Genomic DNA, 13,576 nt, shown 5'->3' with positions numbered 1-13,576 from the left:
AGCAACTGAAATCAGATCCTGAGTTTGCAGACACAGGACATCACCCTGAGGAGAACTTGACTTGTGGCCAACCTTCTCCTACCCAGTAAAGCCCCTATGAGCATTACTGCCAAACGGAGTCTGTTCCAAGGCCCAGCCAGCAGAAGGCCTGGGAAAGAAGATATGTTAGTACCCACAGCAAGAGGGGAAGCCAGGGTCCTCCAGCAGGGCAGATTCTGGTAGTACTACAGGAATTGAGCTGACTGTGACCTCGTTAATGCAGGGCTCTCCCAGACACCACCTTCAATGGGCCTCAGTATGAGCTTTATAGGCACATTCTCTTATTTTTCAAGAGCACATCCAGATACTATATTTTCACACCCTATAAAGGGCTACCCTAAAAGCTGTACCCACTGACCCTGTAAGATGCAGGCATTCATTCATCTTTGACTCACCTACTTATTTATTTATTTACAAACATATGTTGAGTTCCTAATCTGTAACAGGCACTTAGATAAATAAAATATAGATTTCAAGGGTCTTCAAGAACCTTTACCCTCTGGTGAAGGAGACAGGCCCTCAAAGAGATCATTGTAGTGGTTGGTTAAGAAAGGTTAGAAAGAAGAGTTTATGGTGTCAACATTGAGAAGGTGGCCAGTGGTGGTATCAGAAGACCATTACAGGTCTCCACTGGGTCCCCATTTCATGTTTCTCCCTGTCTGCGTTCAGGCTGAGACTCTCCACAGCTCACGAGCCCAGCAGTACCCTCGTGGTCCTGGAGTGGGAGCACTCAGAGCCTCCCATCGGGGTGCAGATTGTCGACTACCTCATCCGTCAAGAAAAGGTCACTGACAGGATGGACCACTCCAAAGTGGAGACAGGTGAGCATCTCTCCCTTCACAGGCTCACCTTGATCCAGGGTGGTAACAGGAAAAGAAAAATGTCCTGCCTCCTGGCTTTGTCCCAGGTCCCCCGCATCCCAGGGCAATGTGGGAGGAGTAGGGAGCAGCAGCAGCAGCCATCTTGTCCATTTAAGAGTTTTTGCATGGTGAGCATCTGACAAAGTCTTGTTTTGATTCTGTTTTTCTTTTTGTTTATAAAAGAGGTGTCCATTTCATTGCCTCTAGGCACACTCACAAAGAAACAACAATACCGTACACTAGTTATCCTAGCCCACAATTAGGAAACAATTCTGTGCTAACCACTGCCATGATTACAGACAAAAAATTCCTTTGCTAATAACCCCCCTCCAGGCAAAAGCATGTGCAAACAGATGAGCTTACCCCATGTCTTGTCCTAAAGCAAACTCTGCTTTTGCCAGGTCCAGCTAGAAGAGGGAAGTCTTAAAGGAGTGGAAACACCCCATGAAAAATGTTCCATGCCTTCGTGTTTTGCTGTCTGCACATAGGGAAAGGTCAATATAAATCAGCCCTAAAACTTACTCATGAGTGTAGTCATCAGCGGGATGGTGGCATCCACAGTCTAACTCAGGGTAAATAGCTTCTGGGGAAACTATCACCAGGCTGGGAGACATATGCACTGCCATCAGGCATAGAGAGCTGTCCAGAGCTTCCTCCAGGGTCCTTTCTCCTGATGCGCACAGGTACTGTGAAGGTCTGGCAATGACCATTGACCAGAACAGCTGTTCTCGGCCCATGCCAAGAACACTTCATTAAAGAGCTTGCAGATGTGGTATACACATCTTGCCTTAGTTGTTTCTGAACTAACTATGGACAAATGGCTCTAAATTGATTAGTGAAATATGAAACAGTCAGAAAATACCATTCTTCTAGGTCTTCTTTCTCTATTAAGTATTTAAAAAGACTTGGGACCGAGCGATTTTAATGTTAAGTTCTCATTGAGTTGATCCCATTCCTCATTGCTTGGCTGTTTCTCATGTGTTTTCCATTCCTTCCCCTCTGGACAGAAACGGTGCTGAGCTTTGTGGACGACATCATCTCTGGAGCGAAGTCTCCTTGTGCCATGCCCTCTCAGGTGCCAGACAAGCAGCTCACCGCCATCTCTCTGATCATACGCTGTCTGGAGCCTGACACCATCTACATGTGAGTGACACACACCTGCCCGGTTCTTCCTTACTCTGAAGGTCCTGAGGCTTTTAGCTGGTTCCTTTTTGCTACTTGAGTTCCTTCAGAGGCTTGGAAGCACATTTTGAGTCTTTCAAGTCTTGTCCCAATCAGCATTATAGAGAACCTTCTAGGCACTGGAGGGGGAGGATCAAGAAAGACAATATAGTCCCATCAAAGAGTTTGCAACATAGAGGCGAACTATATAAACAACCAACTTTAACCTCAGGCAGAATGAAATAAATGCTAGATAGAGGAGCAAGGAACGTGTTGTCAAAGAGATAAGAAAGAAGCATTTAATTCTCACTAGAGTGGACGTCAGCTCACTTGGGTTGTGGAATTTCAGTAGGTAGACTAATGTTAGAAAAGGCACACCAGGCAGAGGAAAAAGCAAGGGCAAAGGCAAGGAGACATAAAGGTGAGTAGCAAGTGGTCCAACAGGGTGGAAGCATTCGGGGAGTTAAAGGGAGTGGAAGAAAGGGAGACTGGGAAAATCGAGTGAATGCTGTAAGTCAGAGGAGATTATTAATTTTTTTGGAGGAAAGAAATAGAATACCAAGAACTCTGCCTTGGAAAGCTAGCTCTAGTGGTATTGAAATAGAGAGTTTATAGAGGTTAGAGAAGAGGTTTTCTTCAAAGAAAACACAGTGAACTCCTCTATCATGGCACGAGGAACAGCCCGCTTCTCTCCGGGAGCCCTTCTCCATCTCTCCCTGTGCTCTGGGAACAGTTGTAAAATCTTTGTGAGGCAGACACATAAAAGACACCAGAAGAGGAGAGATAGCGATGGAATCTAAGTCACGATGGGAAAATGTGGGGGCTAAGGCAGAATTCGTAGTGATGTAGTTCTGGAACCTTTTGACCCCATCAGTATGAAAAACATTTAACAGTTTACACAGGAGATCACAAGAATAGAGTCAAGGCTTCCAGAATAAATCATTTCCATTTCCACAGTTAAAGAGGTCAAAGAGGAAAAGCAGGAGAAATGTGAGTGGCATTGATTGCAAGATGAACTCAGATGCTCAGGCTGAATGTCTTCAGTAGAGGAAGCAGAGATGTAACCAGGGGGCCACGCTGATGGAAGTAAAATACGTGAAGAAGAGTGACGTTCTAGAGGAGCTGGAAAATATAGAGACGTAAATGATACTAGTAGGACAAAGGAAGGCAGTCCGCTTATGGTTAGCCTCAGCTCGCTTGCTGTTGGGCATTTGTGGCTCCTCATTAGGACGGGAAGAGACAAGAGGAACAAAGATTTGGGAGTGTAGACCACCTAACCTGGTGTAAAATGCCTCGAACTCAGTGAAACTGGAATGGCCATTTATAATAAGGGCTCAGTAATTCCTGTCACTAAGTCACAACTGTTAATTAGGAATTTTCAGAGTTCTAGGAGCGTGAGGCTGGCATGGTTGTCTGTGGGAAGAACCAGCTCTTCCCCACCCTGGGACCCTCCTCATGTTGGCCTGATTTGGCTTCATTTCTTGATCAAAGAGCTGAAGCTGACACCTTGTCCCACTCCTGCTATCCTTGGTGAACTTTCAGTATTGCCCTCTCATGTCTTGTAAAACAGGAACGTTTGTCAATGTTGTTTATTTTTTTCAATGTGGGGGTCTGAGGGAAAAATCAGCCACCCTCCACTAGATGGCGCTGCAGTTCACACGAAGAGGCCCGTGGGCCCGCCTGGGAGGGATGCTCCACCCTCAAAGGATCCCGGAGGCTGACTTCACTCCCGGGTGTAAGGAGAGGAGCCTGGATTAAGAGTTAAGAACGTGTGGGTCCCAAGCCTGGTTTTGTTTCTAACCTGTAGGTGATTGTAAGTGAGACAAAGTTTCTGCACCTAAGTTTTCTTATCTATAAAATGGAGGAAGGCAGACTTCATTTATAGAGTGCTCACTATGTGTGGGTGCCCCTGGGAACCCTCCCTGACCCTGTGGGATTAGGATTATTGTTCCCATTTTACAACTCAGGAAACTGAGGTTCAGCAACACTGAGTTACTTCCCCAGAATCACACAGCTGGTTGTCTGGGGTGAGGCGGGGGGTTAAGAATCGAATCAGGGTTTGCATTTTCTTCACGTACTGGGACTCACTCCCAGCCACTCCCGCCACGGGAAGGATCTAGGAGCCTGATGTTATTACCTCACATTAAAGCACAGAGCTGGCTCTTCACCTGGGGTCCATGGCGGTAGAGCTTCATTTCAGCACAGCTGGCTTACTTTGTCATCCTGTGCATTTTATTTAATGCATTTAAAAAACGTCATTCTGAGAAGGGTCCATGATACAAAAACAGTTAGGAATTCCTGGGTGAAGGGATCGTAGGGTGTCTGGTCCAACATCTTCATTTTACAGATGAGGAAACTGAGGCCAGGGTAGGGAAGTGACTCCCCCGCCTTCTAGCCCAACCCCAGTTCGTCACAGCATGTGCTCACAGGAGAACCACATGTGTTTTTGGGCATGTGACAGAAGATGGATAATTCAGAAAAAGGGAGCTGGACAGGAGCAGTCAGCAGAAACCGCCACCCCAGGAGGCAGAGAGTGTGACAGGGGCAGACAAAGGCATCGCTCTTGACAGGAGGCCCGGGGACACTCCACACACATCAAGTTTCAGGCCTTGGAGACCCCAGCCCTGGACCAGAGCCAGGCTGTGTGGGTTCTCTCTCTCTCACACACACACACGCACGTGCACACACATGATGCAAGTGTCATCACATGGGCTCTGAGGACGGGCTGAACAGTCGCAGCCAGGCAGCAGTGGACAGGGCCCCGAGCTTCGGACGAGGCAGTAAACCTGCTTACACAGCAGCCCTCCGGGTTGGGGCAGGCTTGTCTCTTCTGTCCAGTAATTCCAGCTAACCCCTTCCTGTCCTGCGAGGGTCAGTGGTAGAACGACGATGCTAATAGATGGAGGAGGCCTTCCTGAAATGGCCGCATGTGCCGTTTCCCCAGGAGAATGTGTAAAGTCTCCCCAGACTTCAACAGTAGGAATAAGCAGGCGGCTCCTTCAGTGTCCCTCCAGGACCCAGGGAGCCGGGACAGCTGGGGAACAGCTCTTAGGGCAAGGGTTGTCTCTACTTAGAAGGCTGCGGGACGATTATATTTGTCAATAATTCCTCAATTAAGTTAAGAATAAAAGGTTATGGGAAGCATTTCCTTTCCTAATACTTTGCGTTGCTATTAAAAATAGTTAGGCCTTGGGCCGGCCCTGTGGCTGAGTGGTTCAAGTTCTGCGCTCTCCGTTTCGGCAGCCTGGGTTTGCAGGTTCAGATCCTAGGTGCAGACCTACTCCACTCATCAGCCATACTGTGGTGGCGTCCCACATACAAATTGGAGGAAGACTGGCACAGATCTTAGCTCAGGGCTAATCTTCCTCAAGCAGAAATAAAGGAGGATTGGCAATGGATGTTAGCTCAGGGTGAATTTTCCTCAGCAAAAGGAAAAACAAATAGTAAGGGCTTAGGACTCTAAGTTTTATGCAAATTGCCCCTTCAGAGTGATGCGCGAATTAATTTAAGCACAGGTGTGTTCATCCCAGCTCAGAATCCCATAGAGTTAGCTGGAACTTACTGCAAGACAGGACACAAAGCAAAGCTGCCCAGAGGAGTGGGACCAGCTGGGGCAGGGCGAGGAGCAACACCATCCCAGGCACTAAGAGAGGGCCCCTCTGACAGCCAGTTTGGTATCTGAGTCTTAGGACATTTCCCATCCCAGTCCAGGGAACCGGCTAGACATTAAAGGCCCAGAGTTAAACAATGGTGGCCTACAAAAGGTGGCTGGAGTCCAGCCACAGGCAGTCTAGGGCAGGTGACCCCTAAGCCTGTCATATACAGGCAGGCCCCATCATGTAGCCTGTCAGCAGGTAGCAAGCCTCCAGCCCTAAGCTGCAGATCCAAGGCTGTGCTCCATCTCAGCCTCAGAACCAGGGCAGCCGCTCAGGAGCGTGGGCTCAAACACACGGTTGGGGAGGGGACAGTGAAGGAAGGGAGCCCAGTGGTAAGGACTGGGGCATAGTCCAGGCTCATGCTAGCAGCCCCATGACCTTGCTGGCCAGAGGGCATCAGCCTGGGGGAGCACAGGGCTTCCTATCTCCTGACTCCAGGAGAACTGACGCAGGAAGAGGTGTCAGGAAAGAGTCTGCAGCAAAGATCAAGTGACCTACCTCTGGGCGGTGAAATCGACCTTCCTACATATCAGGGGCCCCATGGTTGGGCCCTCCAGTGAGAGAAGGGGGCTCACTCAGGCCCCAGAGGCAGTCCAGCAAGGTGTGGAGGACAATGTCCATCCTTGGACTCTCCCCCAGCACTCCTGCTCTAGGGAGGGGACACGGACGGGTGGGAGGGGAAACTTCACCTGTGTTTGGGTACCCCAGACCATGAGGTGCAGGGCTACACTCTGCTCTGGCTACCTCTGGGCCCATCCCTGACGGTCTGGAGCGGGAGGGCAAAGGAGGAAGTTGAGACTCTGCCTGAGACCCCGGATGTGGCATAGAGCTTGGAAAAGGAGCAGGTGCCACACGGGGCCAATCCGATGCACCAGTTTCAGGTTTGGTGGCTTCAGTTGCAATTCTAGAAACAGTACCAAGAGGCCAATCAAATGTGTTTGGGGCCAGATGATGGAAGATTCTGGTGGCTGCCATGGAAGGGATCCAGGCAGCTCAGTGTGTGGGGCTGGGAGAAAAGAACCTACTGGGACCTAGGCGGAGAAGGATGGCGGGGAGAGAAGGGAAGCAGGAGCCTGGATCAGGGTGGATCAGGTCAGGGTGGGGTTTAGTACTAGGCAAGACAGTGGATCTGAGCTAAGGAGCAGGGCCCGAGGCAGAGGCGCTGGAATGGACTGAGCCACCTTGTGTGGATCAGGGGAAAGCTGAGCACTGGGTCCTGGTCTCACTGACAGTGAGGAGGCCATGCAGTCCTGCGGGAGTCCACAGGCGCGGTCTGGGCCCTGCACCCACTCAGGTCATCACATCCCAAGTCCTACCAGACCAGGGCTCCTGAGCCTTCTCTGTGAGGTGCCCATCACTCCTAGGGAAGAGGACCTGGGGAAGGCAGAGGGAGGGAAGGTCACACCTGGGGAGCACAGACTCTTACATGGAACATTCTCTGGGTTTCTCTGTGGGGAGGGAGAGGTGGATGTAAGGTTGTCTTTTCTCTGCTGAAACACGTATTTCCTGGCGGTCTCATTAGGCAATTTCCACTTCTTTTCTACCTCACTAGACCGTCCAACTGTCTAAGGACCAGCCATGCTTACCTGGGCCACTCCATCTTGGGGCCTCTCTCTTTCTTTCACCTCTCTTCCTCCCTGTAACTCTGCCAAGAGGAAAGAATATCCAGACTTGCCAATAAATGCAGCCTCCCGTGGCGACACAGCAAAAAAGAAAGGGACAGGAAAGGCAGCGTAACGATTTGCTTTGGACTCACTAGGTTAGTCGGTAGAGGCCCTGGGCACCAACACCACAGCTTATGTCCGTGGTTATGTTGGAAATCCTCTCTGAGTAGCTGAAGCTGGAGTCTCTCTATTTTTCTCTCCATCCAGCTCCATCACCCAAGGGGAAAATTTACGTGCAGACTTTGAAAGCCAGGGCTCCATCCTCTTCCTCAGGGGACTCTTAGAACCACATCTTCCCATTGTCAGGGGTGGCGCAATGCTTCCGCTGTGGACTCCTGGTCCACAGCAGCTAGCGTCTCAGTGAGGCAGAAGGAGCTACTTGGAGGAAATAGAGCCCCCAGCCACAGGCAAGTCAAGATCCCTCAACTCTGGCTGTTTTGCTTCTGACTTTAAGGAGGAAAATCATCCTCAGTCCTTTGCATGAAAGTCTCAACAGAGCACAAGAGGGAACAGAACAGAATTAACATGATCCAGAGAGTGTTGCGGGTTCCAGGTACCGCACTAGATCTTTCCATACAATGTAACCTCATTTCATCTCCACAGTGACCTACAAACAGTTTTATTATCATCCCTGTTTCACAGATAGGGAAAATAAAGCTCAGAGGAGTTATCTCTTACTCCTGGTGGGGAGCAGAGGCTTACACCCAAGTTCTGACCATCTGTTTCCGTAGATAGCTACTCTCACTCGGCTCAGTGGTTGTCAGAATGGAACTGGCTTCAGAATCACCCAGAAGGCATATAGCACAGATTTTCTGGTCCCCATCTCTAGAGTTCCCATCTCTGATTCAGTTGGCTGGGGCAGGGCATGAGAATTGTCATTGCTATTGAGTTCCCAGGTGATGATGATGCTGCCTTGGGGACCCCACTTTGAGAACTGCTGCTCTATACCACGATGCTTTCCATCAAATAACATACTCAAGACAGCAAATTGCATCCAAGACCCACCAGGAAGCAGTGAGAGGCTCTAGACTGCACACTTTGTGACCTGGGTAGTGCGGTAAAGTGTCCCACAGGGTCGTGAGAACAGCCAGGGGCACACCCATCTATCTAGCCAAAGCTTGGCTCTCAGCCAGGGCCTCTGGTTCTCTGATAATGATACCCTCCCCTCCCTGCCAGGTTCACCCTGTGGGGAGTGGACAACACAGGACGACGTTCCAGACCAAGTGACGTGATCGTGAAGACCCCTTGCCCTGTGGTGGATGATGTCAAAGCCCAAGGTAAGAGACACTGAGGCTAGCAGAGTCTGCAGAGGGATGCCCCAGGGACCTCCCCTCGTCATGAGGAAAGCGGGAACAAGGGAGGCGAATGGAGCAACCTGGAGTTCATCCAGGAAGGGGGAGAATTCCAGGCCCAGCACAGGAGCGTCACCTCTCCAGGGACACTCCTCAGCCTCTGCCTCTGGCAGAAATCCTCACTGTGTCCCGTTATTCCACGTTGTCAGTAAGTCAAGGAGCCAGTAGGAGATGTGATGAAACCCCAGGCACAAGTGGTCACATACCAGGTGCTTGGGATGTGGTGAAGGACCCGTGACCTCTGCCCTCAGGACGCCACTCAGGTCACTTACACCTTTCATGTTTTTTTGTATATCTGAAAGTTTATCTTGAATTAAAGCACAGAAAGCCTACAGATTTGGAATTAAATGCTATGTTCCTCCCTACCAAAGATGTGTCAAAATCCTTAATTCTATATTTTAGAGTTATTATGGACCAGTTCTTTGGTAAAGCGTCTGTCTTCAGTGCACCAGGATGGGCCCTTGTCAGTTAGGAAGAGTTTGTCTCAGTCAACGTCCATTGCTCAGACTAGCAGCACGCTTCTCGGTGCTCCTTGCCTTGTGATGCTCCCTGGCTGGTCTTGATCGCGTGCCCTGCTCTAAGGCTGAGCACATCCCCTCCACAACCAGGATCTAGCTGTCCTGGGCTCTGCTTCTCCAGGGCTCTGGCACTAGTTAAAGTGATCTGCTCAACCACTAACATCCAGTCAGTAGAACTGGACTGGTAGCATTTGCACATTCATGGAGTCCTTGATGATGCTGGAAGTTTAGGCTGTGCAAGTTTCCGTAAGAGAAATATTGTGACCAAGCTGATTTCTGGTACCCCTCAAAGCACCTTATATGTGGCTCCTGACTCCAGTTGTATGAGGTTGTCCATGAGGGACACAATCCCACAATTTCAAGGGGTGACACCTTGATGATGTGAAAACACAGACAGAAGAGTGACCTAGACTGACTTTAATTAAAATCACTGATGTTGTAGCTCTTCACAGCTTCGGAAAGGATTCACACATCTATTGCCTCATTTAACACGTGTGGCACATTAAAGGCATTGTTATTTTCAACACCGAAATCTGATCATATTAAGGCCCCTTTTTAAAACTCTTTAATGGATTGCCATTCCTCTTGTGACAAAGATCAAGATATTTAACAGACGTGTTAGGACCTAAAGGGAGTGGCCCTTGCCCACTTCTCCAGCCTCTTCTTGCCCAGTCTCCTGGTCAATCTCTGCATTCAGCCTCCCTGTCTTTCTCAGTTCCTCCAACACACCATGTCCACTTCTACCACTGGGCCTTTGCACGTGTTGGACTCACTACCTCAGATGCTCTCCACCCCCACCCCTTTCAACAAATGAACTCTTCTCAGCCTGCAGATTTCAGGTCAAGTGTCCCTTCCCCAGTACAGAAGTGGTCGAGGGTCATTGCTAGATATCCTCATAGTACCATATTTCTTTCATTCGTCTCGGGTTATTATAATCATGTGTTTAATATCTACCTCACTGCACAGCGAGTTCCATGAGAGCAGGGTCCCAGTCTCTTTTTGCCCACTGCTGTGTCCCTAACACTTATAAGACAGCATGGTGACTGATTGGTTACAGAAAAACTTAGGTTCTGGAGTCAGACCACCCAGGTTCAAATTCCTGCTCTTCCATCTAACTACTTGACCTTGAGCAGGTTACTTTCCCTCATGCCTCAGTTTACGAATCTGTAAAATGGGGGTGGGATAATAGTTCTCTAGCTAATAAGATTCTAGTGAGAATTAAATCAATGAATTTATTTAAAGTATTTTTTTAAAAGTGCCCATCCCATAGTAACTGTTAGGTTAATGTTAGGGAATATACATTTTGGGATTATGTCCCTCACAGTCAACCTGATATAACTGGAGTCAGGAGCCATAAAGAAGGCGATTTGGGGGGTACCAGCAAATCAGCTTGGCCACAAGCAGATTTCTCTTATTGAAACTTGCACAACTAAACTTCCAGCACCAGTCAGTGCCTCTGTTAATACGCGAATGCTATCATTAACCATGCGTAGAGTCTGCTTTCTAACAGGAACTCAGTAAGTATTCAGTGGATGCATAGAATATTGCCCCCATTTTAAAGATGCAGAAATTGAGATTCAGAGTTGAATAAATAAGCTGACCAGGGTCACAAAGTTACCATCTAACAGAGCCAGCACTCAGACTCATTATTGGACACCAATTCCTATTTTGCCTACAATGTTAAATTGGCTATCTAGAAGGTTATTACATAAAAGACTGAAACCCTTTTTTTGTCTCTGAATGCCAATGAAGGAAAGACCTACATTAAAAAGCGTTCGCGTTAGATACCAAAAACGTTCTCCCTTTCAGGACTAATGTGTCCACGGGGATGTTCAGTACGACAGACATGCTTCTCTCTGGAGTGAGTCTGCCTGGCTTAGAGGGTATGGACTGAATGACGTTTGAAGAGCTCCACAATCCCTGGATGATCGAATCAGAGTCTGAGGTTGAAAACCTCCAGATGGGAGACCGTCTGGAGACGACCCTTATTTCATCATCTGTTGATTTCTTACTCTAAGCCGGAGAGGAGCAGGTGATGAGAAGCTGCCCCAGCTATTCCTGTTTCGGGAAATTTGCTGATGTCCTTGCCATCAGTGGTAGGCTCCTTGGACCTGCTTGCTGAACAGGCATCAGACTGTTGGGACATCAGGGAGGGGATTAGCAGGGAGCAGGGATGCAGCATAATGCTGCCTGCAGCCATAGATGGATAGGCAGCAAATCTGGAATGAAGAGCGGCCACCATAGAACAGTGTGCGAGGAGAGATCATTATACTTTTTCTCTGTGGGGCTCCTTTGGGTTAACACCAGCCCCGAAGTGTATCAAGATGTGCTTCTGCCCACTTGCGCTCCCTGGCAAAGAAGGGCTCCTGAAATCCCAGCAGACCAGCTGGGAGCATGAGAGGCAATTTAGTGCTGAGAGAATGAAACAACATTCCCACATCCACTTATTCTTCAGCAGGAAGGAGTCCTGTACAGGGCAAATGTGGAGATTCATGAGTTGAACTAATTGAGGGTATCCTGGCAATTAATACAGTTCTAGCAGCTCCACGAAAAAACCATATGCTTTGCCTCCTTCCAACCCAGATGGTGATCATAAATATAACCCACCTGGGTCTGAGTTTAAACCTAATAACAAATGAGAATTATGTTTTAAATGACCCAGAGCATGTCTTCAGCTCCTAATTATATAGCAGGAATCCAGACTCCATTCCTTAAATGAACACTTTTCCTAAACTAGATACTTCCTCTGAAGAATTTCACCACATCATGACACTAAAGCCACCGTGCAAGTAAGTTTCTACTAATGTTTCACTGAAACCATCCTTCCCCCAGTAGGGACAAGCCAGTGTCAGTAATAAGATCAACCCAGTCTCCAGGTTGGGCCATGGCTTTCCAAGAGTTCTTCATGAAGCTTCACTTAGTGAAAGCCAGTTCTCGTCCGTCACTCTCCCGACATCCATCCTCCTTTCCTGATGCCAAACATGAATACTTGTCCATTCCTGCATTTGCTCCTTCCACAGCCATTTACCGAACCCTAATATTAGATGCTAAAGAAACAAAATAGTTAGACTCAGAATCTATTTTCAAGAATTCTGTAATCAGATGTCACAAATTATCAACTCATACAACATATATTCAGCCCTTACTAAATTCCTGGACTAGGCATTAGAGGGCGAAACCCCTGTCTCATAGAGTTTATAAATTAGCAGCGGTGACAAACACCATCAAATAGTAAAATAAATATGATTTCAGATGGCAATATATGTTAGGAAAACAAATAAGCAGGGAAATGGGATAGGAAGTGCAGAGGGAGGAATTTAATTTTAGAGTGGTTTGGGAAGAAGGTGAAGAAGGAAGACACACAGATAGCTGGGGAAGATCATTCCAGATAGAAAAGCAGCAGTACGGAGATCCTTGGCGTGTCAGCAGAAGAGAAAGGAGGCTCCTGTGATGGAGAGGGATGGTGAGAGGGAGAGAATTCACAGAGGAGCTCCGAGAGGCTGCGGGGCCGATCCCATAGGGCCTGGTCCTCAGAGTAGGGAACGAGACTCTGCCCGGGATGGGGATAGGAAGCCCTGACGACTTTGAGCAGAAGAGTGACATGATCAGACAATGTTTCACAGGACCATTCTGTCTGCTGTGTTGAGAATAGCCTCCAGGTAGCAGGTCTAAGGGATTAGGGAGACAAGTTAGAAGGCTATGGCAATACAGAGGAGAGATGATGTTGTTTTCAACTAGGATGCTGTGATAGAGTGGGTGAGAAGTGGTCCAACTCTAAGTTATTTTGATGGTAGAGCCAAAAAGATTTGCTAATGGATTGGACGCGGAGCAGGAGAGAAAGAAGAGTCATGTCACTCTTACCAAATATTGTGAAAAGTGCTGTACAGGGGTATGTAGAGAGTGCTGAGGGAACACGGAAGCGACCACCTAGCTCAACAGCCAGTTGGGATTCATTATCCTCAAGTCTTCCTATGGAATTCTCTGGTCACTTACTTCAATGTGGGGATAGACTGAGGTCTCAGGTAGCTCCCAAGGAATAAAGAAAGTGATGACTTAGGACCTCCGTTCAGGGGACTTTTGTTATAGTGCCAAGGAAGGCATCAGGAGAAGGTGCAGATGCTTTCCTTATTTCATGGTAAAACAGCAGCCACCCCTGGGGGTTAAGAAAGCTCACTTCTGCCCCTGAGTCACTCCTATCCTTTAAATAAGACTACTTCCCTTGTCTCTTGGACTCCGTGTTTGGATCTCTCCCTTTCTCTCTCTCTTGGCATTGGGAAAAGCATGATCTAGTAGAGAACTGGTGATAATAAAAATATACTCTGCTCT

At 48.2% G+C, this 13,576-nt stretch overlaps 1 protein-coding gene across 6 annotated transcripts in view; it reads left to right on the top strand.

Annotated features, from left to right (window-relative positions):
- Nucleotides 1-13,576, top strand: part of ASTN1 (astrotactin 1) — a 291,298-nt gene that overhangs the window by 266,129 nt on the left and 11,593 nt on the right. For all 6 annotated transcript variants that reach the window (XM_001498262.7, XM_070267742.1, XM_070267740.1 and 3 more), the window contains 3 exons: nucleotides 709-860; nucleotides 1,907-2,042; nucleotides 8,557-8,657. In XM_001498262.7, the coding sequence (XP_001498312.3) occupies nucleotides 709-860; nucleotides 1,907-2,042; nucleotides 8,557-8,657 (389 nt within the window). The remainder of the gene's footprint in view (nucleotides 1-708; nucleotides 861-1,906; nucleotides 2,043-8,556; nucleotides 8,658-13,576) is intronic.

Source organism: Equus caballus, chromosome 5 (assembly GCF_041296265.1).
Source record: "Equus caballus isolate H_3958 breed thoroughbred chromosome 5, TB-T2T, whole genome shotgun sequence".
NCBI lineage: Eukaryota > Metazoa > Chordata > Mammalia > Perissodactyla > Equidae > Equus > Equus caballus.
This window is presented reverse-complemented; position numbering and strand designations above follow the sequence as displayed.